General features: G+C 40.0%; 2 protein-coding genes across 3 annotated transcripts; both read right to left on the bottom strand.

Moving 5' to 3' along the window:
- Nucleotides 1-274: 274 nt before the first annotated feature.
- On the bottom strand, nucleotides 275-8,390 carry LOC115739890 (B3 domain-containing protein Os07g0679700). 2 transcript variants are annotated; one of them, XM_030673195.2, is made up of 13 exons: nucleotides 8,027-8,389; nucleotides 7,742-7,933; nucleotides 7,453-7,534; nucleotides 7,244-7,372; nucleotides 6,216-6,862; nucleotides 5,931-6,027; nucleotides 5,666-5,840; nucleotides 4,724-4,797; nucleotides 4,224-4,646; nucleotides 3,340-3,389; nucleotides 2,590-2,703; nucleotides 2,435-2,502; nucleotides 275-1,379 (listed from the first exon to the last, which is right to left on the bottom strand). In XM_030673195.2, exons 2-13 carry the CDS (start codon nucleotides 7,855-7,857, stop codon nucleotides 556-558), a joined length of 2,799 nt encoding a protein of 932 aa, XP_030529055.1. In that variant the 5' UTR covers nucleotides 7,858-7,933; nucleotides 8,027-8,389; the 3' UTR covers nucleotides 275-555. The 2 variants fall into 2 exon arrangements, with proteins under 2 accessions (XP_030529055.1, XP_030529063.1); XM_030673203.2 differs by having other exon boundaries at nucleotides 7,271-7,372; nucleotides 7,742-8,390.
- A 4,360-nt stretch (nucleotides 8,391-12,750) lies between these two features.
- On the bottom strand, nucleotides 12,751-15,161 carry LOC115739919 (WAT1-related protein At1g43650). The gene is made up of 7 exons (XM_030673235.2): nucleotides 14,948-15,161; nucleotides 14,748-14,810; nucleotides 14,512-14,628; nucleotides 13,982-14,237; nucleotides 13,696-13,854; nucleotides 13,401-13,552; nucleotides 12,751-12,895 (listed from the first exon to the last, which is right to left on the bottom strand). The coding sequence occupies exons 1-7, from the start codon at nucleotides 15,118-15,120 to the stop codon at nucleotides 12,751-12,753; spliced, it is 1,065 nt and encodes a 354-aa protein (XP_030529095.1). The 5' UTR covers nucleotides 15,121-15,161.
- Nucleotides 15,162-26,320: the final 11,159 nt, after the last annotated feature.

Below are 26,320 nucleotides of genomic sequence, written 5' to 3'. Positions count from 1 at the left end.
CCTTGATGTGCAAACCCTAAAATTTATGTGTCAAAGATATAAGTCTAGTCGCAAGGTACTGCCGCCCCATTTAGAATTAAGAACTCACATGTGGTTCTTTTGTTAGGTACTGCTTTGTGGCCCACACGACCGAGCCACCTATCTTCTGCAGCTTTCAAACATCCTTTTGACCGCTGGAGTTAAGAATGTAACAACTAAGCCCTGCCCCGCTTGAGACATCCCTTATCGAGCAAACTCGAGTATGCTGTTTAGGCAAAAAGGTTATTGATGCACTGAGAGAGGGAGTCAGTAACAAGAAAATTGGTAAAATTTACATTCCACACGACGTCGACAAATTTCTATTTCTGGAGTATACATAAACCTTCTTCGAATATGATGCCAGTATTCTATGCAAGCTAGATGATTCTGCACTCTAGTTTTCGTAGTGCTGATTATTATGAAGCACGGAAATGACGAGTAGCAAAAAAATAACTCATTTGCTAGAAGTGCATAATCTAAGAAACGTTCACAAACCAGGGAAAAAGAAAAGCTAAACAGAAGACATGGGGGACTTCCCTAAGGGCCGCCTTCGCCCTGATGTGGAGTGGAGTTCTCTTCATCCGTGCCATCCTTTTCCGGAGCAGTCTCCTGAATATCCGAATCAACGCAGTGATCCTCCGAATGTTGTCCCTCATTGTCCGTGGTAGCACCTTGGAGTTGCATGTGGCCTGCTGGACCTGCTTGCTGCTCGGACACCAAACTCGCGAGACCATTCTGCTTCAAATAATTCTCCAGTGGCTGGCTAGCTTCCCGAAGAAGATTCATCATACTTGTTTGACTTGTCCCCAATTTAAGATCCTCATTACGACGGTCTGGTTGGTAATTCAGATCAAGATGGCAATTCAAGTTTATCTGTCCTTTGCCAGTTTCAGCGAATGTGTTGGCTGAGTTGGTTGTTTGGCTCTGGGACTCCAACACATTTCCAATCCTGGATTCATTTTCTGAAGGATCGTGATGTGAAGATCGATGAGTAGAGGTACTGTCAACTTCAATCTCATCCTTAGAGCCCCACACATGTTTCCTCTGGGCAATCTCTGCTTCGCGCTCTGATTGGCGCTTCTTCTTGCGCATCATTAGGGTTTTGAAGCGGCGCTTAACGGTCATGCACACATTGCAGTTGCATGTCGGCTTGTGCTTGCCCTTCCCACTGGGGGGTTGGATACAAACGATGCAAGAGCAACCAGGACGGTGCCTTGGGTGCCTCGTAGTTGCTGCAACTGATGTTGTACCCGGGTCACCATCATCTCCAACAATCGCGGCATTGGCCAACGCATCTAGACCAGAAGACTCGTGCTCCAGGGCCGGCCTGAAGGTTGTTGGTAGTTTTCTTTTCTTGAACTCTGCAAACGTGAATTTTAGGTGAGATATAAAAGATGCAATGTCCAAATTAGCATGCAAGCCCCTCGATGTAAATGTAGCGATCCACAAAATTATCGCACAATTATGGACAAGGATTTCCTTGCACTCTTGACAAATCTGATTTTGGTAAGGAAGACTATACATTTCCCGGATGATACGGACTCTATCACAAGGGTAGATGTGACATGCTTTAGCATTTATACAGACATCCCGCCATTTTCCTACTTGTAGTAGAAGAAACTCAAGGAAGGGTAATGAGAACTCAACGAGCGATGCTGGTTTTCACGTGGCAATAATTAGCAGGAGGATAAACATAATAGACATCCAAATCTGTTATGGTACTACCAATATAACATCCCAGATACTCTTGCTCACATTCTTAAGCATAAGGGGGTTAAACTTGGCTGTTCTGTGAAATAATCCATCCAGAAGGACAAAAGAACTTTTCATTTAGACCTTTTTTTATCTAACATCGAAAGAGAGGAGGAACGGAGTATAAGCAGACACCGCATGCATCATTTTCATACCTTTAGTCAGTCTCAGAAGATTTTCTGTATCTCTGGGGGTCAATCCACAAAATTATCGCACAATTATGGACAAGGATTTCCTCGCACTCTTGACAAATCTAATTTTGATAAGGAAGACTAAACATTTCCCGGATGATACAGACTCTATCACTAGGGTAGATTTGACATGCTTTAGCATTTATACAGACATCCCGCTATTTTCCTACTTGTAGTAGAAGAAACTCAAGGAAGGATAGTGAGAACTCAACGAGCTATGCTGGTTTTCATGTGGCAATAAGTAGCGGGAGGATAGACATAATAGACATCCAAATCTGTTAAGGTACTACCAATATAACCTCCCAGATACTCTTGCTTTCATTCTTAAGCATAAGTGGGATTAAACTAAGCTGTTCTGTGAAATAATCCTTCCAGAAGAACAAAAGTGCTTTTCATTTAGACCCTTTTTTATCTAACATCGAAAGAGAGGAGGAATGGAGTATAAGCAGACACTGCATGCATCATTTTCATACCCTTAGTCAGTCTCAGAAGATTTTCCGTATCTCTGGGGGTCAATCCATCTGGTGCAGAACATGAACGCCTATAGCAGATAATACAAAAGTACAAGATCCATAAGTTGATTCATCACTTGCATCAAGCACCATATTTTAGCAAAGCAATTGCTGACCTGCTTTGGTCCCAGGCATTTTCTGCACAGGTCCACCTAGGAGGAAGAAGAACATCAACAGGCAACCTTCTCCATTTACCACAGCTATCACATTGAACCCATTGCTCTTGTCCCCTGCATATGAATGAAATTGAAGTTGAAAGCTTCAAGTTAATTATAGCTTGGCATCTGACAAAAATGGGAGAATGATGAAGCAAGTCACACTTTCTGCTTTGAGCACGGTAGCCTTTCTGGTAATCTTGACAGCTCATTTCAGCGTGTCAAAGCAAAATTCATTGAAAACAATGGCGTGTCCAAATCTAATCCTGACACCTCTTATGCAGAGGTCTGAAGAGGTTCAATGAACATCAATGATCTATTCCAGAATCAATGCTCCACTTTCATCCTCAACGGGATGCTACACTTTCTTTTCTCTCCTTCTATTTCACTACTCCTAGAGGTTTCTTACAAGCATAGATACGATATGAATAATAGAAGTAAGCTGACCCTATAAAATCGAACAACTTTACGGATTCAATGTACAAGTGGTAAGTTTGTCTGGCAAACTACGAGACGTAAAAACCTCACTATAGCTAGCAAAACACACTGTTTTAGAAGTCCATCTAAACGATGTCATTTCTTCTAGAAACAGGTGCTTTCATTAGTCTTTTTACACGCCAAAATTCCATCACTCGCAATTCTCATCAGAATTGAAATACACGTAGGAACTTAAAATTTAGACATGCAGATCTGAAGATAGAACTAACTTACCCAGTGGAGCGAAGTACAAAAATACTGCTTTTCCCAAAAACCGGAGGTTCCTGTAAATGCACCATAGTTGAAACTTTAGATAGTGTAGACTATATCTTTCTAGAACAGGGTGAAATCTGTGACTAAAAATTGTCATTCTTAGATGTATATTTGACCTCTTACTACAGACTTGAAAAAAAAAAAAATTACACAAATAACGATTGTAAAGACGCAAATACTGTATGTATACTATATTCTTTGCATGAGAGTACGTTGTAGTTTCAAAGAAGCCACAATAAAATCACTTTCCCCTTCTAAATTAGGGGATACATATGTCAGACGGCCTGATCCCTAGTAATTTTCACTAGCGACTTCTGTGCAAACTATTTATCCTATCAGCAGTACTACCTTCTACAGATAAAGATGGATTTATAGTTATTTGGGTACCAATTGGCTCGCAAAAATACTTTGAGCAGATGCAAACTTAAATCACTGATTAACAAGAAGTATCATTTCTAGCCAATCCGCATGTCCATCAGACAATTTCCTGAATGTTTAAGTGAGGAGCTGATAGTATAACACGGCACAAGCATTTATTTCATCACCAGATGGAGTTGTTTACATGGACCAAACAATCAACTGAAAAATTCTCATTTGCTCTAGAAAACCCAATCAAAGACTAAACACTGATTAACAAGCAGTACTCTTTTAAAAAACCAACGGCTATCAAGCAATTCACTTATCTATCATAGAGTTAGACTGTCATATTCCCAAAGGAGCTAACAGTATAACATCAAAATCATTTCACATGGACCAATATTTCAAACAAAAAAATCTTAATTGCTCTACCAGAACCAGCAAAAAGGTCTATAAAAGAATAGAAAGTTTCTAAACATAAAACTCACATCATACTCTTCAAACTCATGATCTTCAACTGTGACAATGCTTGGGTTAACACTTGGGGGTGGCCGAAGCAAATCCTGGAGTTCTTCCCATGTCATTTTCAGCTCAAGAGCATCTTGACTGTCAATCAACAGCCTTTTACTTTTAGACCCAATGTTGCGTGCTTTTTTCCTCTCTGGGGCTGACATTCCGGGAAGCAAGAAGGCATCCTTAGGGAGTCCATGTTTCTCAGTGCCTGGCCAATTTATATCTCCACTAGCTGAACTCCAATGCTTGGATAGTGCATTTAGTTGGGGATCTGTGCTTCCTTTAAATGAATGAAGGAGACTGGAATACCCACTTATCATAGGTAGGTTTTCAAAACCACCAGAAATCAGAGCTTCACTTGAATGGTTACCATTAGAAACAGCAGCTAGTTGGCTGTCCTGCTTAGAAGTACAAATAGCTATTTATGCAGAGAACTGCTAGCAAGCAACTTAACAATGGTTAATGAGAAACCTACCTGCATCATAGAGGACGATGCTTTCCGGAACCCCATTACAAGTTTCCCTTCAGGGTCCATGCGGCTAAAAGTTACTGCATCATAACATAGCAAGCATTAACAACCGTCCGATGGGAACCAAAGAAGAGACCATTCCAGCAGCATATATATAGGGACTTTGCAGAAAAATTTGTGCCAAAACAAGCCTCTTGGAAGTGCAGGACTCTCCGAATTGCTACTAGAATAAAAAAAATGAACACGATTATAAGTAAGTCAGATGATTTGGAAGCCCAAAAAACCAAAAGATCAAGCATTTGACCCAAAAGTAGTCAAACTTTGTTAGATTGGGAAGTTCTTCCTTTAGAATGAACTATGACCCTCAATTTGTGCTCTACACTATCTGAAGTACAAATAGAATCAAAATAAACACTATTAATAGCAAATTTTTACAATGATTTGGAAGCTCCACAAACAAAAAGATCACGCATTTGACACTAGGGGAGCCAAAGTTTTTTAGAGTGGGAAGTTCTTCCTTATAATGAACTATATCCCTCAACTTGCGGTCTAAACTCTCCAATCCATTCCATCACAAAGGCAAGACATTTTGATTTCGTCATATCCAAGTCATTGTTTCCAAAGTTGCACGTGGTGCTCTCTGACTGCTACATTCCAGGAACATTCTGATGATGCCCTATATTGGCAGAAAAATTTCCTTCACAGTACAGTGAAAAGGACAACCATATTTCTGGGAGCGCATGCAAACATGAAGAGACAAGAAACAGCATGCAAAGTACATTAAAAATGGGTATCATCCAGATTTGACCAAAGCCACACTACTAGTAGCTATTATGCAATCCCTGGTGAATTGGTGCAAATTGGGATTAACATTATATTAAGTACTCAACATAGCAGAATAATGTCAGAATTATCATTGCACAAAGGATAGCAAATACTAGAAGATACCAGTGTCTCCAGCTTGTAACTGCATAGATTGAATACAGGGGGTTACACCCTCCAACACGTACATCCTGCTGTTATTATTGGGCCAAAATCTGAACTGAAACACCCACTCCTTCCCCTTTACATCTTGAATCCGCAGAGGAAGGCCCTCTGGTTGAGAAATAGGTGGAAAATAAGCCTGAAAGGTTATCAGATGATTTATTGCTTCGGATCCAGTAATGGAATCTAAAGCGTCTAAATATAAGAAAGAACAAATGGAGGAGCTTACTTCAGCACAAGCTTTTGGCAATACTAAACGGCCAATTCGACCCGCATCACTGGCACTCAGAACCTTTTCAAACAGCGGCACAATTGTGGAATTTGAACTTAGACAATAACAAAGTCAAGGAAACAACATTGAGAAAGCATGAAACGAAACGTTGTGTTCAAAGAAAAAACAGAAAACTAGTCAGCACGACTCTCCAATCCAATGTGTCTGTCCAATCATGTTTGTATGTAGCCCGGTAAATGGAAAATGTGTAGTAGAAGAGGAAGAAACTTCAGTCAAGGATACTCTCCAGATAGTTGTTGCAGCTCCTGGTCAGTAATCCGAGGCCAATAACGAGGAAGCAATTGATTCCTTCCGCGACCTTCAGCAGGCGGCCTTGCAACTCGTATCTGAGAAACAACACCAGCATTTGCCTCGAATCCACTTGCAAGGGCCGGCTTAGGTGGCTTATGCAAAACTTGGCGAGATTTTGGTCCTTGCGGTGATGGTGATGGTGTTGTACTGTGGTCCCTTAAAGACGGATATGATTTTCCTAGAGGGACACCAATAGTCATACTGAGGTCTGTCCGCGCGTGGGGATCATCAAATTCTTTTGCTGCTATATTTGCTTTTAAAATGTCTGGTTGGGAAACCTGAGTTGCTCCGTTGGACACTTTACTCGATAGCAGATAACATGAGCCACCCATTTGTCTTGCAGAAGGCATATTGATAATTCCTTCCCTGTTCGTTGGTTCAAGTGATCTGTTTGTGTCATTGTACTGAGTCAGAAGCGACTGCCCCAGGCCAGAATCATCTGTACTGCTCCCCAATCGAACAAGCTTCAGTTTATCAACATCATCACTATCAAAATGGTTGTCTGTGGTATTAGATTGCAGTTCACCAGCACGAACACTAATCAAGCCAAACTCATTAGGCCTCTCGTCACTTGCGATCTGCGAGCAGAAATTCAAGAAGTGACATCAGAGTTGTGAATAAAGTAAAAGTGTCTACAGCATCCTCCATATTTTGTTTTGAAGTGCCATGCTACAGGTTAAACAGTTCTTTTGTTTCGCAAGGCATCATTGCTTCTCTAATCACAGTTTCGTCAAACCTATCAATTCCTAGTCATCCTTGGAGTCCCAAAATCCATATAAGCACCGAAAAGCATCATACGAGCTATCACTGGAGTACAAACATTCTAACAAGGAGTGCACCGAAGCTACGAAATCAATGACGTTTAGAGATTAATAAAGAAGCCCTGGTGCATAATGCAAAATAAGTATCAAGATTACAATAACGACCAAATTATCGGAAACGCAGGTAAAAAAATATACCGATATAGAGTGACCATTATATCTTACTAGGAGAAGTCCTGAACTTTTCGCACAGGTTGCACAGTACACACCGCCACAATCGAGCAGCTCCAGCAGCATCCTTGAAGCAATGCATCCACAATGCAGGCGCTGCCAGTTCATGTTCAATCAAATCATCATAAACAGATTAGGCAGACTCCGAGCCGCGTCCCCAAAGACTAACTGCTCACCTTGCCACAAGAAGCGCAATCCCTCCATCCAGAGTCCTTCGAGTGGAAAACATCACAGAATGTAGCTTGTTCGAATGCAGACCTAGAAGCAGTCAAATTCGACATTAGCGGCTCCTATTGATTGACACTGCTTCGCATCCAAAGCACCTATCTTCTCATTAGTAAGACTAGAACAACCTTCAAAATTGATATTACACGACAACCAGGGTAACCGCTACGAAGTACCAATAGAACTGAGAAAATGGAAAGTCGAGCGGACGCACGAAACAGGAGGTGAGACAAGAGTTACCCGCACTTATCGCAGAGAGTGGCGAGTTGACCGGATCGGAGAGGCCAACCTCTCTTCCACTCGGTCGAACCCGTGTCCCCGCACAGCACATTCATGCACTTCTGCGACGACCCCATTCTCCGACATCAATAAACCCAATGGCGCGCAATTTCCGCTAGAATTCAAATCCGAACCAAAACCCTAAACGACCTCCTTCCCGAGCTCAAGCCCAGTCAACTGGTCAAACGCCGCGACAGGCCGCAACGACGAAGCGAAACGGCGAAAGGAGAGACGGCGAGAACCAACCTCGGTCAGACTCAATGCCTTCCGCGAACAAAGCCAGAACGAAGCTCATTCAAGCGGCGAATCCGAGGAGCCGTCAAGCGGCGCGAGAGGTTGCCCCGTCGTTTCCGTTCAGTCGTCTCTGTCGGCGTTTCTTCGAGCTTCAACTGAGCTAATCAATAGGCTCTTCCGCGATCACCGAAAGGAGCGAGAGTAGGAACCGGAGCGGCGGAGGCGGCGGTAGAGGTTGAATCGCCGACGGCGAGGAGAGAGAGAGAGAGCGAGGGAGGGTAAGGGGAGTGCGTGCGCCATGCAAACGAGAGAAGAAGGTAAATAATCTGGAAATGCTTGCGGGGGGTCGATGATGCTTCAAGTCTCCGCCAACTCTCTGTTCCTGTCATTCTCTCTCTCTCTCTATCACTTACCCACTTTTCCCCTCATGCCATCGAATTTCGCACAGAGCAATAAAAATTCTTTTAGAAAAAAAAAAGATTTCATAATTCTTGAAATTATTACTTTTGTTCATATTGACTTTTTTTGTCCCTTATGTTATCGTTTTGAAAATTTGGAATTCGCCTAATATTTGGCACTTGAATTTTCCCAAGACCAAATGTTATTAAAATATACAATCACATTTATTCACTGACGTTTCTTATCATTTTTGAAACACTTAAAAAAAAATGCCTCCGATCAAATCTTTTTATTGGGAAAGCACTCGAAAAAAGAAAAAAGACATAATGTTATCCGGATGCGACTTGATTATACGAAAACCGAACCATTCGTCATTTATTTGACATAATTATGTGTCCTTGCTATTAGAAGAAATATCGAAAGCGTATATTTTATCCCCTCAAATGATCCGAGATTACAAAAAACCCACATTGGGATTTTTCCTTTCAGTGATTAATTAATTACAACAATGCTTAGTTGGGAAGAGTTGGTAGGAATCCGATAATTAGTTTAGGAACAAGGAAGCATCGTAATGAGCGGGTTTATAGCGGAAATGTTTTTAATGCAATTTCAAATGTACGGATTGCTCTCGCGATACGTACATTTAATGCTATGATAATCGGATTGCTGATTTAAATGTCTAGAGTTGATGACGGTTGTTGTGCAATAATTTCGATCCCCAACGTGCAAATAAACATTCGAATTATATTAAAAAAAATTATTTCCTGAATATCTCCGAGAAATAAAAGAATTTTAAAAAAAATTTGGGAATAGAAAATACGGCGGCTTCGACAGCACCGAAAAGTGCGCCACTTGCAACGCTTTCCTCAAATTCTATCCCAAGTCTCCCCCCCTCCCTAATGTCACGGTCGCATGCACTCAGGTCACCAGGGGCCGATTTCCCAAAAATGCCCTCCCTCCCCCAGCTTAATTGCGAACTCCGCCACCGTAACCGTAACGTGAACCTGACGTCGTTGGAGAAGCTCGTTTCGGCCCTCCGACATTCCGTCCGCCCCGTCCTTCGCCGTCCAACGGAATTCCCCCTTTTTCCTTTTTTTTCAGGCGACTAGAAAAGCGCGTCGTACTGAACCTCGTCAATCATCATTACGTGGTTGACGAGGTTATTATTATGGTACGATAATATTATTTTTTAGGATCCCATAATCCTTTTTTTATTTATTTATAAAATTAACTGTGTATTTTTATATTGGTTTTTAGAATGAGCAACTGTTGCCGTTGTGACGTTATTTTGATGTTTTGGTGGCCGCTGAGTGCGGGGATACCAACCACGACGAATGAGATATGCCAACCGGCGCACGCCCCCCCTCCTTTGAAGATTTTAGGAAAACGTCGTGATCGCGAGTTCGCGCCCGTCGAAACTTTGCGAATCGGAGGAGATCCGGTTCGCGACGTCGAATGGCGTTAGTCCATTGGCGCAGAAGTTCGAACTCCGATCGTGCAAGGAATCGAGTCGGTGTTGCGCGTTCGATCTTTGAACGGATCTTTGTCTCTCTTTGTCGGCAAATCTATTGACTAGAGTGGGGAAGGAGGATTTAAACGTTTCATACTTGAAATTTGTGTTTCTCGACATAAAGCCGGGCCTTGCACGACATACGCAGGTCAATTAGGGAACGTGTTTCGTAAAATACCACGAACTCAAAAATGTGATATGGTGCAGTCATATGCTTAGCAAATTCAATTGTAATTTCAACCTCAATTTTATTTTTGAAAGAAATTAATCATATAGAACCCATCCCTACATTTAATAGTCACCATAAAAACCTGGCAAAATCTAAATTTAGGACCATGGGCATTATTGTCAAGTAATCCATGCCACTTTCACTTTTCAGGATCCGTATTCATCGTAGGCTCATTTATTTCGTGAAGAAGTTAATAATTAACAAAATTTAAAGTTTAATCATTTATTTACTTAGATAAATGAATTAACAGGAAATGTTATGATTACCACCTCGCATGCTGGAGGCTGTATTGAATAATGAAAATATTTTTCAGCAGCTTATTTTTTCGAGAGATGAAAAGTGATTGAAGTTAGGAAAATATTATCCAAATTATCAATATTTCACTAAACAAAAGGAGCTCGCTTTTTAATATTCTATAGTCCGGTTAATAATAGCCTTCTAATGAATGATTTCTAAAAAAATTTCATTAAAATAACCGATTACATTGCTCGAAATAATCAGCCAATAAAAAAAAATCTTTTCATTAGCAACGTCAATTTATGTATAAATATTTTCGTGCACGATGAAAATATTATTGTTTATTCACTTTTGTAATCAACGCAAGCTCTTATTTTTAAAAATAATATTTCTAAATCGTTCATTTTCTATAAAACAAACGCGTTTGAAATGTAATTAGAAGGCTTGCTAAGGGAAGGAGAGAGAAAAGATAATAAAAAAAGGAAGGGAAAGAGAAATTGTCCAAATTGGTGCGAAGAACACCTTGGGGCCCTCATACTTTTGTTGTTTCTGAAGTGGGCTTGGGCTAATTATTAGGTAATGGGCTTTGATCCCACAACATGTTCTCAACATTCAAAAGCCCAGCAAAGTGATTCCCCGACCCAAAAACATAAAAAGATTCTTCCCGCCATACATTAATTTCCGCCCATCTACGCCGAAAGCCGGCAATACCAGACACGACCAGCTTGCACGATACGAACACGACGCGAAATTAAACACGGATTACTATAGAGAATGCCAGAATACGATGATGGCCCGACATGCCTAACGTTATAAGTTAAACCCACATCGATACGTTTTCTTCGTGGTTTTGATTATTCGACATATAGATGGGCATAAAGGTTTTGCGATTATGTGTTGAATGAGAATTGGAATTTCTAGGTATCCGAGGAATTTTTATGAGAAGATATGATCTGTCGAGTTCGGGCTGTCAAACCTTCGACGGTTAAATCTCATTGACAAAGGATGATCCAACTTTCATCACGATTGGACCGTATTTTTTGGTGTGAGCGTGTGGCTTTTTTGGCAATGGAGAAATAAGTCTCTTTTTCCGGACAACTTTGTTTTCCCTTCTAATCTAATACAAGTTATGTGGTCGCATGCGAAGGAAACAGTCCGACTGTGGTCAATTGGGATCCTCCACCTTAAGGGTGGATTAAACTGTATATTGAAAGGGCCTTGCAAGGCAACTCAGCACGTGAAGGTGTAGGGGATAATTCGAAAACGAAAGGGGTGATTGGCTTGGTGGCTTTGCCACCTTCGTTGAAATACGTTTGTTGACACAAGTAGATTTTTGGGCATTGTGATTGGGATTCAATTTCTCAAAATAACTTGGTTTTTTTACTATTTCATTATCGGTGATTGACTCAAAAGTCATCTTCAATCTTATTAATCTAGAGTTTACGCTTCATAATACCAACCCCGCTTTGCTTAAAAATGTAAGAAGACTGTTGAGCTATCACTTTGGGTTCAAAGTGCAATATAACTTTCGCGAAGGAAATCGTTTTGCCAATTGGCTTGTTGATCTCGGGATCGACAAGCGTTTGCATACTAGGTTCTTTTCACTGCCTCCCCGAGAGTTACTTCATGTTTTATTAAGTAATAAATTGGGAATAGTGGATCCTCGGCCTTAACTTTTTTACATTCGACTTTAGCTCTTTTTCATACAACAGTAATAAATCACTTGACATGTAGAAACATAGTTAAAATATTTTAGATTGACTCGAATTGGCACGGACAATATGATTATGACACACCAGCACGAGTTCTAGCGCCAATCTCATCTAGCTTGTCAATTTGAAAGATAGATAAATTCGAAAGCTCACAACACTTGATCCAATATTGGCTTTCCTAATCCAAAAATAGTGAAGTTTAAACCTCGAGAATCCCGATTAAAAAAAAAAAAGCCTCGAGAATGGATGTAAATAACATTTGTAATCATCAACATCACGTGTCATTTTGACATGATACATTCCACAAACCAAGGCAACGTTCTCTAGTGGAACCGTACGCATTTCGGTGCATCTATCTACATATCGTTAGCGAATCTTGGAAAAAAAAACAAAAGACAGTAACAAAAACACACCCACATATTAATTTTGGGCATCGGAGACTCGTTGCAAGGGGTGCACAAGGACAGTATGCGTCCTGAATTATTGATTTATATCGATCGATCGATCATCCGTGTTCGATGTCACCTTTCGAATTCAACGATTCATATGAATTCGGATCATGATCCCCGAGTTTGTGCCCTAATTCCTCGATCCACGTGGCAATTTAAACCATGACGTCAGACAGGTATGCAGATCGACGTGGCAAACGTCAGACAGGTATGCAGTCCAACGTGGCCTCCTCTTTTGTTTCTGGTCGCGGGTCATCTTTCACTTCCTTGCTGATCCCTTCTTCTTTGATCTTTCCCCACAACACGAAGTAGAGCCCACCCACCATCAACATTGCCCCAACCACACTGCACCCACCAAAATGACCAAAAAGAACAATAAGAAAAAGAAAATGGCGGGTTTACGAGAAAGGATAAGGGATAATCATGTGAATGGCCGTTCAACTTTTATTCAATATGCAATTTGATCCATGAACTTTTAATTTTACTAATATGGTCCATGAACTTGTAAAACATATTCAACTTAGTTCCTAAATTATAGGAAGATGTTCAACGCAATCCTTCCATTAATTCAAGTTCATGGACAATTTTGAACATTTTTTTTTTAAGTTCAAGAATTAAGTTGAACACATTCCAAAAGTTCGGGGACCGCATTGAATAAATTGAAAATTCGGAGATCACGTTGCACATCGGGTCAAAGTTCAAGGACAGTATTGGCCAAATTAAAAATTCAGCGATCACATTATATGTCATGTCAAAGTTCATGGATCATTTATGTCATTTTCTCAAAAGATAACGTAAAAGAATGCTAGGAAATATCAATTTCCCTAAACAAGTAAGTAATGGTGCGGACCTTCCACGGAAGAGAGTTTCTTTCCACAAGAAGGCGGAGAAGAGGGCGGCGATGACGAGCGCGATCGGAGTGAACATGGCCGTGAAGACCGGGCCTTTCTTCTCTATGGCCCAAACTTGAAGCCAGTACGAGATCGCGGTCACGATCACTCCCTGCCATTCCCAGTTCACGGCGTCACTTTTTCGGTTATAAAATGTCGTTAAAACGGGGCGAAAACACATGCTTTCTGTTGTGGGGGTGGGGTGGGTGGTGGGTGGGTGTGTTAATCTTGATGATCATCAGTAAGAAACAGTACGCAGTAGACGACGGAGAGAAGCTGCATGTCCCATCCGAGCTTCCATGCCGATGGATCTCTCTCCTTGGCAATGGCCCAAAAGGCCGACTGGATGCAGCTGAAGAAGCACTGAAGAGTGGTCAACCGGAGTTTGGCTGGATATTGCTTGACGAGTCGACCCTGTCAAGGAAATGGTATCGTTAAAGAATGATGTAAAATCACTTCATCTGTTTAGAGACTAAGTGTGGTTTCTAATGGGGGTTTAGTATCGAGTCATTTTTGTTATTGAGAGAGAGAGAGAGAGGACCTGCAAAATCAGCCACAAGGACCAGAGGGCGTTGGCGGAGAACATGATGAGAGAGCCCTTGATCCACTCTCGGGAGCTCGAATGGTGGTCAGCAATGCCCGTGGAGCCGGTCGGCGGCAGCGCCGGAGAAGACCAGTTGAGCAAGTTCACGGGTGGCCCCTTGACGAACGCATACACCAAAGCCCCTGAAACCCCCATCACCGACCCCACCACTTTTGCCCTCCCATGCCACTGTCCTACACTAATGCCCTCCATCCTACCAGATACAAAAAGAACAGACAAACATTTTGAGTTGTTTTCATCTTCGGATCCGTCGATATCTTCCTTCCTAGACTTGTTAAATCATGTCAATTTGTGCAAGAAATCACTTCTCTACTCCGGTGCCGCAATGGCGTCGGGACAAATGGGTTGAGTTCACCAACGAATTAACGGAGACTGCGTGCGCTAACTACTGTTTTCGAGTATAAGTTTTAGAGCATCTGTATGTGTGCTAATTTGCCCTTCTCGTTTACGTAAGAGAAAGAGATTACCTTAAGAAAACAGCCATGATAAAAGTAATGGCCGGAATGGTGTTGGTGGTGGCGGCCGCGAAAGTTGCGGACGTGTAGTCGATTGCCACGCAGTAGAGGTTTAAACTCAGCGTGAGCCTGGAATTCCGACATGAATATTGAATTAACGTGAGACGTTGATGCCAATGAATCAGACACTTTCATAATCATGAAAGAGCCAGAAAAGCCTTTGGGAACTTATTAACATTCATGGATACCCGAAGAAAGCGACCAGGAAGATCTTGAAGATTAAGCCGTACGTGAGAGTCGCCGACTCCTTCCTGTGATTTCCAACAAATTAGATGGTAAGAAAACCCTTTTTTTATTCTGATGAGTGCGGCGTGGTCCTAACGAGATAGAGAGAGAAACTGTTCGAGACGAAATTAAGCAAAAAATGCTCGATTTTGAAAGGAGAGACCTCTCGAGGAAGAAGGCGAAGGGAGAGAGGGCGACGGAGGCGAGAGCTTGCCGGAACACGACGAAGACAAAAGGGTTCATGCCTTTGGCAATGGCCGCCTTGGAGAACAAGGCCATGCCTGCATAGACACACTGCACAGACACCATTGCAATATAAGGCTTATGGCTCACCATTTTTTCTCAAGTTCTGAAGAAGCCAAGGTACTATCTATACATGTGTGATGACCGTAAGTAGAGGGACATGAACGTGCACTTATATATATAAAGATAGACAGAGAGAGAAAGAGAGGGGGTTGTGTCTTAACTTGTTTGGTTCTGTTTCTGTCGATACGTGGAAATCTGGGACAATGTGAAATGTGTGTCTTAACTAATAGGAACATTTGGTGATGGAAGCCGTCCCTGTCTTGCATCTTGAGAGAATTGCTGTCCAAAAATTCTAAATCTATGGTTTTCATCAATTCAATTTTAAACTTTTCAAGCCACGCTTTGTTAATTGAGTCCTAAATATTTTGACACTTTATCAATTGAGTCCATCGGGCCAATTTTAGTCGAAAATCTCTGACGTGGAAGCCTGACATCTTACGTGACACTGTCGATACTGACGTGAACAATTTTTGTAAATTTTTAAAAAGAAATTCGAGTTTTTAATTTTTTCTTTCTTTCTGCCAAATCCAGTGAGAGTGGCTGATCGACCCTTACTGGTCACAGGCAAGAGCCGACCAACTCTCGCCAGTCACAAGCGCCAGCCACTGGGAGAGGGCCACAAAGCCCACGTTGACTGCGGGCAAGGGCTTGGACCCTCACTTGTGACCGAGGATACGAATCGTACTAAAAGTGCAATATGTTAAAAAAAATTTGGACAATTTTCCTCGAGCATCTTGTATTGGCAAAACAGCGGCACTTGGGTCAATGCTTGATGTTGTAGTTTTTTTGGGGGGGGCGGCGGGACGCTATTTCGTGTCGTACGCTAATTGAACAGGTTGTGTCGGACTCCACAGATTCTCAATATGTTATCGGCTTGAACTATCCAGCATCCGGTAGTACGAGCATATGCACACTACTGACACGTGCATGATTAACTGTGGAAGAAAATCGATTCGGAAAGACAAGAAAATCTTTCGTGTCTCAAATCATATGTGCTTTCCCTACTCTTCCCAAATGACTTATAAATCGATAGTTCGATTTTTTTTTTTTTAAATTAGATAATCAACAGCCATCGGATTTTGCCTTATTATTGGTGAATTTGATTTTTAATTTCTTTTTCCTGTCGAATTGCTTCTTAAATTATTTTCTTGAAAATAATACAATCGATTGTGCTATGACTCCAAGAATTGTGCCACTTGCAATCTTATTTTGTTTGTTAAATCTTATTCACTCGGGGATAACTTGGCCTTCCGTCGGTTATTTCGCACTTTCTTTTAAGAGTAAATTGAAAATTACATCCAAATTATTACTGTCGAATGAGTAAACTTGAGTGTCTTACGCCTCGACCATTCTTGGCAAGACTTGTCGAGCATCACTTTTGCCACATTTATTTCAACATTTTCATTCGGGTTATTAGATTTATACTCTTGAGTCATAATTTACTTAAAGCCACTTTTTTTTTTGTAAAGCTTTGATGTGGCCTTTTATCTATCTTTTAACAACATACTTAGACACTCTTGTTGTCAATCGAAATAAACCAGAAAATTTTTGGCCTTCAAATCCTTCTTGCAGGTTAAATTTAACCATTGAAAGACAATTATGTAATTTCTTTTTTTTTTAAATTAGATAATCAAGAGCCATCATAGTTCACCTTATTATTGGTGAATTTGATTTTTAATTTCTTTTTCCTGTCGAATTGCTTCTTAAATGTTTTCTTGAAAATAACTCAATCGATTGTGCTATGACTCCAAGGATTGTGCCACTTGCAATCTTATTTTGTTTGTCAAATCTTATTCACTCGGGGATAACTTGGCCTTCCGTCGGTTATTTCGCACTTTCTTTTAAGAGTAAATTGAAAATTAAATCCAGCTTATTACTGTCGAATGAGTAAACTTGAGTGTCTTTTGCCTCGACCATTCTTGGCAAGACTTGTCGAGCATCACTTTTGCCACATTTATTTCAACATTTTCATTCGGGTTATTAGATTTATACTCTTGAGTCATAATTTACTTAAAGCCACTTTTTTTTTTGTAAAGCTTCGATGTGGCCTTTTATCTATCTTTTAACAACATACTTAGACACTCTTGTTGTCAATCGAAATAAACTGGAAAATTTTTGGCCTTCAAATCCTTCTTGCAGGTTAAATTTAACCATTGAAAGACAAATATGTAATTTCTTTATCAGAGAGCAAAGTGAAGAATCCATTTTTGGCATTCTTAAATCGAGTAATAAATTGATCGATGGACTCACTATCATATTGATGAAGTTGATTTGGCCGTTACTTCATATGTCGTCTATAAATTGAGACTGAAATTGTCTTTCTATCCATGTTCACACATCGAATTAGGTGGTAATTTAGTGTACTGGGTAAAAGCAATTTTGTCAAAGACAAAGAAAATAACCTAAGCCTTAAAAACTCATTTCCAGTTTATAATACCGGATTGTTGTTGCCAGCAACTTCATTGGACTTTTGTTGGTTTCTTGTTCTTGCCATCATAGTCTCCTTGAATCAATAATATTTTCCATCGGACGTGTCAAAAAGATGTTTCACCAAATATTGTCGATAGAATATCTTTGGAAGTATAGATGAACCGATGAGTGAATCCATTAAGGTTGTGATGGGCGCTTTGATGATTTTGGGCAAGAAAATAAATGAAATGAAATGGACACGCATGACACTGGGAACAATAGTCACCGATGATATAAAAAAAAGTAAAAATAAAAATTAAGTTTGTGAGAATGTTAAGTTGGTTGATCGACTGGGGATTTTTACAAAGAGTATAACGTGGTATATATAGCCTAACATCGACGGGTTACAAACAACGGTTTTTGGATTCGAACAAACAAATAACTTCCTAATCTTATTTGCAGTTACGAGAAATTATTCCGCGCAACATTTAACTATAAAACCGTTATTCAGCAACACCCATCCACAAGAGATTACAAAAACTTTAAAATAGAGGTAACAAACATAATCGCCCAGCAATTATGGCTTTGTGTCGATTGCCCGTTGCCGATGATTCTGTCGATAAACTTCGTGATGATGCCTTCGATCGATAACTTTCAGGATGTCGTCGATGGCTTCTTTGGCAAATTGTCGATTCCCTTGAGTGGCCAAATGTTTCTGTTTATTGTGCCGACGATCAGATAAAACATTCGCGTGAATGCACTCCTGGAACGAGGGAGTGGACTGGAGGACCATGATATGAGTGGCCAACTCATTCTTTGACAAGCATGATGGATTCCCATATATGCTGCAAGGTCTTTCGATTTGATATCCCGGATGCACAATTTGGCTGCTGTTCTCATACAAAACGACAAGCAGAGGCTCATGCATAGAATTGGTTTTGCAATTATCACGAAAAACAAATTTAGACAGAATAACTTCTCGGAAATTTTTCAAATAAGGTCTGAAATGCTCTCATTTTTTCAAATAACGGCATGAAATGGATATTGTTTCAAATAAGAGCTTGAAATGCCTTCATTGTCTCAAATAAAGACATGAAGTGATACCTTATATAACTTGTATCACTTTAGAAGAAAAATTACCAAAAATGACAAACTTTTCGCACTTGTGCCAATTCAATCTTAAACCTTTTGACGATTGACCAATATAGTTTATTTAACCAATTTGGTCGAAAATCTCCGACGTGGATGTCGGCCGTCCTACGTGGCAAGTGCCAAAAGGAAGCACTAAATGATTATTCAATCAATGAGTATCTAATGAATATGGCATGGCCAAATTAAAAGAGGCAAAAAGCAAATGGAAAACCATACCCACCTTCCCAAAAAAGAAAAAGCATTACCGCTTATTAAATAATGTTCTCTAAAGGCAAGGCGAAAACAAATAATATACGGTAGAACTTAAGGCATTAAAGAAACGAAAACCATATAAAAGGGTTTGAAGTTTGCGACGAATCAACAGTACACCTTTCAACCTAATCAGACTTCGTGCGAAGTTAAGTGCGCGCCTATTTATTCTTAAAACTCGAACTCCTTAGTTTTAATCTTGTAAAATGTTGGAGAGCATAGTCCCGATCCGATTTCTCAATCCATGTATTAATCAATCATTTCGCACTTAGATCTTTATCTACCCTATATGCCCATTATTGTTCTATTACACGTGCCTTAGTGATCTCCATTAGCCATATGCCATTTTGACTCAGTGACGAGAAGAGACGTCGATTAGGTTTCCCGTAACATCCCAAGATGGAATTTTAATGGGATCCCAATGCGTCCCTTCCTCTAATCAAACTGTTTGAGGTCAAATCCTATAACAAGTGGAGAAAAGCGTAATTATTGTTTTAAGCAGGTTAGAGACTGAGTTAGAGAGAGATTAAGATGATTCGAAGGACCCCTAACCTGATAAGAACAATGCCAAAGGGAGAACTTTGTGTCATTTCTGCATATTTCATTGTGTGTCTAATGAGAGTACACGAGTCTATATTCACTAATATATCAATCAAGGATACATAATCAAAGGAAGATATGGAGAATCTCTTGAATGTGTGCACCATCATGAGATATATGGAAAATCAAGGAAAATATCCTGAATATCTCTAGGAAACATCTTAAATATAGCTAACATCCCTTTAAACTCGTTGAGGCGGAAGAAGTCCACTTAAGTTTGGATAAAAGATCCAAAAGAAAAATTGCAGGATGAATTACCAAAGCGGTTCGGCGTACTAAGGAGTCAACCAATTGACGTTAATATGACTGCTTAAGTGATTGTTGTTGTTGTTGTTGTGCAGTCTACATGGCAAGAGGCTGCTGTCGAGCGAGAATCTGTCGTCGAGCGGGAAGTCGTCGTAGCTGCTGTGCGGACTACACAACAACAGAACATGTTGTCGGGGCTGGTCTGTAGACTACGTGACAACAAAACATGTGACAATAGTAGATTCTGTTGTGTATCTAATGGAGAACACACAAGCCTATTAAACATATGAATCAAGGATGCACAATAAAAGAAAAATACGAAGAATCTCCTAGATATTTACATCATTACCAAGAGAATTTGAAAAATCAAAAGAACTATCCTAAAATATATCTAAGAAAATATCTCAAATATCCGTGAACGAGTTGTCGGCTTAGACCATGTAATGGCAAAACCTAGGATGATTAGCCTATTGTCATGACTCACGGGCACTAGCTCATGCGTGCCACTATCGGGATTGTCATTTGATTTGAAGTGCCTAGGGTGCACATAAACTAAAAGAGCATGGCAATTATCCCAACCATAATTGAAAAGTAAAGAATGGAGGAGTGGAGATCTTTTGGCACTATAGCTACGTGACTGTTTAACCATCCCGTCACTTTTCGGCGTGCCTAAAGAGAACCACTAAGCGGGTGAGTGGATATCCACATAGCAAATGTTTGATGCCCTCGTCCTTGGAAACACCCCGTACCGGCGGCTTCCGCATCATTCGGAGCTAAAGTTTCAAAACGATAGGACATGAGGTTGCTCGGGGACGCACCGTGTCGTGGCCGTGTTGGACCCTTTTGAGAAGGTCCGGGTTTCGCTGAAACCGGTTTACGAAATGAGTTTATCGACCGATGGTCCGTCCGCCGTCGGCTGTTGGACATGAGCAGTTTGTTGAAATGCTCGCGTACTGGCTAGAACATGACTTAATATATCGGTTTCCAAAATCGATTTTGATAAACTTATCATCGCTCCATCCCTTTGATTCTTGGCAAAAGGTTTGCGTGAGCTTGAGGGGAACACGGGGACAGTTTTTTCAGCAGATGTACGTCGGGCTTTATGGAACAGTTCACGGAGGCCCCTCTTCGGCTTTTGCCCCTAGATTCAGGGTCGAATAATGGAGCCTTTCGACTTGTGCGTAGGGTATGTCCAAAATGATTTGTCAGGAATTGATTTGTTGTTAAAGTCATGATATCATATCTTAGGTTTTGTCCGTTTCGCGAAAAATAACTTTCGAAAAAGTATTTTTCGAAGTTTTCGGCATTTGATTCACGAAAAATAAGCTAATACAGAAAAATATTTTCCACAAAAAAAAATCTTCAAAAGTGAGGAAATTTTTTTTTTCTATTTTCCTTCTCTTTCCTCCCTTCACTCCTTCACATTTCTTTTCCTTTTAACTATTCTTTTACAAAAAAAAAAAAACTATTTAAAAAAATTCAAATATTTTAATAATGTTTATTTTTTCTTTTCTTTTTTTCTTTCTTCTTCCTCCGATCGTCGATGAGTGAGGCCAAGCCTCGCCTACCTCGAGCTCTGTGAGCTTTGCCTCGCCAGATCCGGCCAAGCAAGGTCGAGCTTGAGGTCACTTGGCCAAATTCGGTGAGGGGAGATCGAGCTTGAGGTCCGGCCTCACCTCGCCTCTCCGGATCCGGCTAGGCGATGGCAAGCTTGAGGTCGGCAAGGCCTCGCCTCGCTTGTGGGTGGTTGTTTGGGCTGGCGACAGGCGGAGGAAGAAACAAAAGAAAAAAAGAGAAAAAATATAAAAAAATTTTAAAAAATATTTAATAATATGAAAATATTAAGAATAAAAAATATTTAATGATATAAAATTATTAAAAAATTCAAAATTTTCCTTCAAATGGCGAAAATTATTTTCTAATTCATTTTCAAGTTTTAACCAAATACCGAAAAATATCCTCATTTTCCCAGAAAACGGCTTTACGAAAAACACTTTTTAGAAACGCAAAATTTTTTTGCAAAACAAACGGAGCCTTAATCTCTCTCGGATATCATATGGTACTAGTGAATCTTAGAATCATTATTATTTTCACTGCACAAGATCTCTATGGATGAATTGTGTGGTAACGCGAGAATGAAATCAATTTGCACTACACAATAACTTGTTATTATAATGACACGTATGATTCATGAACTTTGACCCAATATGCAATGTGATTTCTAAATTTTTAATTTATTCAATGCAGTCCCTAAACCTTGACCCAAAATTCAAGGTGGTCTTTGAACTTTTAATTTATTTAATGCAGTCCCTTAACTTTTGAAATATGTTTAACTTTGTCCCCGAACTATATAAAAATCCTTAATCTTGTCATTCTATTAATTCAAGTCCGAGACAAGATTGAATATATCTTTGCAGTTTATAGACTAAATTGAATGTGTATAAAAAATTTAGGGTCACATTGCACACGGTTGTAGACATAGTGATAGTGGCATCTTCAACTGCTACAAGTCCATACTTTCTCAAACAGTTAAACATAAAGATAGCAAAAGACTGAGAAGGGAAAGAGAAATTGGGCGGCCAGAGCACCAGATCTAGAAAGGTCCCGCATTAAAAAGGGCAAAAGCGCGTCCGGCAAAAACGATAGAGTAGTCATTTCCTAGGAAATAATATTTTTAGATTCCCATAAAAAAAAAATAGGGAAAGCTTTTTAGATATGATTAAATTAACAATTTCCGAGCCGCGTCACAAAATTATAAGATTGAGTATTTTCAATTGTTAAAACAAATTTTCATTTGTACTAGTTATGGCTCAATTTGGACTTGAGCATGTACTTAAAAAGTTTAACGAAAAGTAGAAAGTAAAACTCACGTAAGTCATTCTGGTATTTTCCTCCTACCAGGAAAAGAGAAAATAATTTGGTAGGAATTGGGGGGCTCGAGGGTCGGCCTACATGCCACATAAGATCAAAAAATAAAGGTCCATTTACTACCTATGGCTTGATAGGTTTATTCCGAAAGTTTTAAGATTTTTTTTTTTGTTAACAACAATGAGAAACTACAAATCAAATGCTAATTTTTTTTTTGTTTTGATTTAGATTAGCAACTAAATACGTGTGATTCTTGGGTAAAATAAGAAAAGAAAAGAAAATAATAGATCAAATAAATAAAAATATTAAAAAAATATTAAAGTATTATTACAAATTGTCCATGCAGTGCCAACAGTGTTACATAGGACCGCCATTATCCACATCAGCAATTTCCAGTAAAAATGACCGTAATAAATGGAATTGACACAAATACAAAATGGTTAGGATTCAATTGGCATATACATATATACATAAATATATTTGCAGCTGAATTGACACGATTGCAATATATTTAGGATTTTTTTTAAAATAATTCTCCCTATGTTCATGAGAAAACGACCATTGACATGTGGATGGCATTCGATCTCAACCGAATAGCATATAGAAGGTCGAAGAATCTCGTTTTGAAATGGATTTGCTTGATTGTTGTGTTTGTATACCCTTTAGAGGGCATAGTCTAGTGACACTAGTGTTCAATTTGGAAGCTGAAAGAAACAAAAGGAACACATGGTACAATGTGTAATATGGCATATGATAGCTATAGCCACCCTCCAAGTTGACGGTCGATTTCCGACGGTGGTAGGGTTGCCGAAATGATTTCGAGCAGCAATCCGCTGCTAAGATGAACAGACGTTAGCACTCCGAAATGAGAGCACGTGCTTTAATAGAACACGAGAGAAGGTGTCGGATGCGGCGAAGACAATGCAAAGGAGAGGTTCCAAGTTGTAGCAAATGTCCTCCAACATGCACGAGCATAATGAAGGTGCAATGGATAGATTCGGACATTAGGTCAGCGCTTAAGTCAGCATTTTTTTTTATTTATTTATCCTACTTCAACTTTTCCCTCTTCTCAAGCCTTCTTTAGGAGACGGAACCAATCGAGAAACACATTAACATTTTTCTAAAGTTACACGACTTAACTACTTCTTTAAAAGGTTTTGCATTCACCGTCTTCACGCAAGTGTTGGGACTTCTCGTATACTGAATATTCGAATCTTGATCAATTTGCAGACTTACCTTTTCTATCGAGTTTGAGAATTACCGAAAAGAAAAATTCTCAAACATGTTGCACTTTTGCCAATTCGGTACACGTCAATCGTGTCACTTAAGACGGCCAGAGTCCACTTTGCATGTTGGAGGACTCAATTGCGCAATTAAAAAGTTTATGATTGAATTGACAAAAGTACAATATATTTATAACTTTTTCAGTAACTTTCTCTTTTACACAAGCGTCGGGACTTCTCGTATACTTCATATACGAACACCGATCGACTTGTAGACTTACCTTTTCTATCGAGTCTTGCTATTCCTCCTCAATTCCTCAACGAAAACATGTGTTGCCTTAGCACTTCTCATTCTGAAATGTCTCATCCATTTGGTTTAGTGACCAAGTTATTTGAACGAGCTTTACAAGTTCGAACGAAGATCTCTAGAGTCGGATGACATGTACGACGTATAAAGAATCAACCCATCGTTGTTATCCAAGGAAAAGGATAAGGCAGAGCTACTTGTTTTGTGGGAACACTTGATATTGTCCCATGGAGCACTGGCGTTTTGCATTTAAAGCACGTGTTCATTTCAAGAAGTCAGTCTAGGTCAACAACCTTCTAGTGTCCTGTCGTGTCCGCATCCTCTAGTCTTGTATCCATAATTTCTATCTCCGAGTTCATGCGGTACCAGTGGGGCAACAGAGGTCGATAGGATAAGAACCCTAGAAATCGGGACGTGGCTCACCCCTTTGATTCAATTGAGTCATAATACTCTGTTCACCTTAAGTCAATTTGAGTCTCGAGAGGAATGGAAGTCGATATTTCAACGTGGCAAAATCAAGCGTGGCTCGCCTCCCGAGAGAGCCACGCGGCATATCCCTAGAACAAAATGTCGACTGTCGAACTCGATATGTCAATATTCAGAAAACTTAGGTTTCAGCTGCGAAAATTGAACGTTCGGGGTCATGCATGTTATCGAGATTTCCTTTTGTCAAAAGGGTTGTCGGGGGTTGGCTAAAGTAAAATGTGATTGATTGAACATTCACATAGACATGATATATATATATATATATATATATATATATGATGTGCCTTTGTAAATCAAGCAATGCAGAAAAAACTTGACATCTTTAAGTCCGAGAAAATTGTCGAAAATGTCTTAAACCTATTGAACTTTGGATAATTCAATCGTAAACTTTTCATTTTTACCAATCGAGTCTTAACCTTTTGACACTTTACAAATTGAGCCTGTCACTTTGCCCAAAAAAAAAAAAAAATTGAGCCTATCCATCCGATTTTAGCTTGAATTCGCTAACGTGGACGTCACTGGTGCCACGTAGGACGACTGGCAACCCTCGTCGAACTTGATAGGCAAATCAATGAAAAAGAAAGAAAGAAAAGAGAAAATTAATAAACAAAAAGAGTAAAAAAATCATTTTTAAAAAAAATTATTTATGTCAGCATCCAAAAGCCCGATGCACGGGAATTGGAGCGGTTGGATGGTTGGGTTGGGCTGGATAATACCTGGCTAAGCTTTGGAAATTGATGAGTCCTGGGTATGACGAAAAACTAGCTGAATTGGAGAGGTTGGGCTAAGCCCTCGGAATCAAAAAGTTTAACACTAGTGAGCTGCTGGGCTTTCATGGTGGAAATAGGGAGGGGAAACAAAATTTGAGGATTGCTATTAGGTTCATCTCATTGTCCGTGTAAAACAAATCTTTTTATCTGTCCACGCCCTTCGACATAAGTGGCGTGTGCGTTTAGACATGGTTTCGTAATCCACTTCTTTCGCTTGTCGACCATCCAACGATGAATGCTGAGTTTTTCCACACATTGGCGGCGAACCAGATTAGAATCCGAAATTTGAGAACGTCTCGCGCACTTGGCTCGTTCTGAACCCGGATGAGATGCGCCCACGTCGCTCGCGCGCTGTGTGCAAGACATTGACATCCGATATCTTCTGCAAAAGGACCTTAATACGAAGTATTTGACTATTATATGGACAGATTATGTAACCTTTTTTTTAATGCACATCTGGCATTTGTCAACGTTGACGTGAGTAGTTAAATTACTTGCTAGATGTTAAGAGTATAGCTGCTCAGATGAATGCGATGGCTGAGGGATGCTAGCATAAAAGCTACGCACGTTGTGCATCCAATGCCCAATCAAATTTAGTAATGTAGTCTTTGTCATGACTCCCGCTGAAGGCAAATTGTCCACGTTGCCATGAGAAGATTCGCAAGAAGCGATGCCCTCATGACTCGTCTATAAGAAGTTATGTCGTTAAAATCGAACCCACACCGAAATTCATTGTTGCCAAGTTACACCATACAATAGTGCACAACGAGAATGCGCATTTTTTGAATAATTGTTCAATTCCATCCATCGCTCTCTCGCGTTTAACCCGTCAAACGGGTGTGTCGGGTTGTGTCATCAATGCTCAACCCAAATAGACCTATTTAACCCATTTATGATCAATTTTCACGCAATGCAAATCT

The sequence above is a fragment of the Rhodamnia argentea genome, chromosome 2 (assembly GCF_020921035.1).
Source record: "Rhodamnia argentea isolate NSW1041297 chromosome 2, ASM2092103v1, whole genome shotgun sequence".
NCBI classification, from domain to species: Eukaryota; Viridiplantae; Streptophyta; class Magnoliopsida; order Myrtales; family Myrtaceae; genus Rhodamnia; species Rhodamnia argentea.
The sequence above is the reverse complement of the archived record's forward strand: the minus strand, read 5'-3'. Positions and strand labels throughout refer to the sequence as shown.

What these genes read in the sequence shown, in the direction of transcription:
- LOC115739919 (XM_030673235.2), bottom strand. Translation starts at nt 15,120, where the DNA reads ATGGTGAGCCATAAGCCTTATATTGCAATGGTGTCTGTGCAGTGTGTC. An exon ending in ATCATGGCTGTTTTCTTAAG is followed by an intron (nt 14,238 to 14,511) that starts GTAATCTCTTTC and finishes TGTATCTGGTAG; the next exon opens with GATGGAGGGCATTAGTGTAG. An exon ending in GAAACTCTCTTCCGTGGAAG is followed by an intron (nt 12,896 to 13,400) that starts GTCCGCACCATT and finishes TGGTGGGTGCAG; the next exon opens with TGTGGTTGGGGCAATGTTGA.
- LOC115739890 (XM_030673195.2), bottom strand. Translation starts at nt 7,857, where the DNA reads ATGGGGTCGTCGCAGAAGTGCATGAATGTGCTGTGCGGGGACACGGGT. An exon ending in TGCCAAAAGCTTGTGCTGAA is followed by an intron (nt 5,841 to 5,930) that starts GTAAGCTCCTCC and finishes ATAACCTTTCAG; the next exon opens with GCTTATTTTCCACCTATTTC. An exon ending in CATCGTCCTCTATGATGCAG is followed by an intron (nt 4,647 to 4,723) that starts GTAGGTTTCTCA and finishes ACTTCTAAGCAG; the next exon opens with GACAGCCAACTAGCTGCTGT.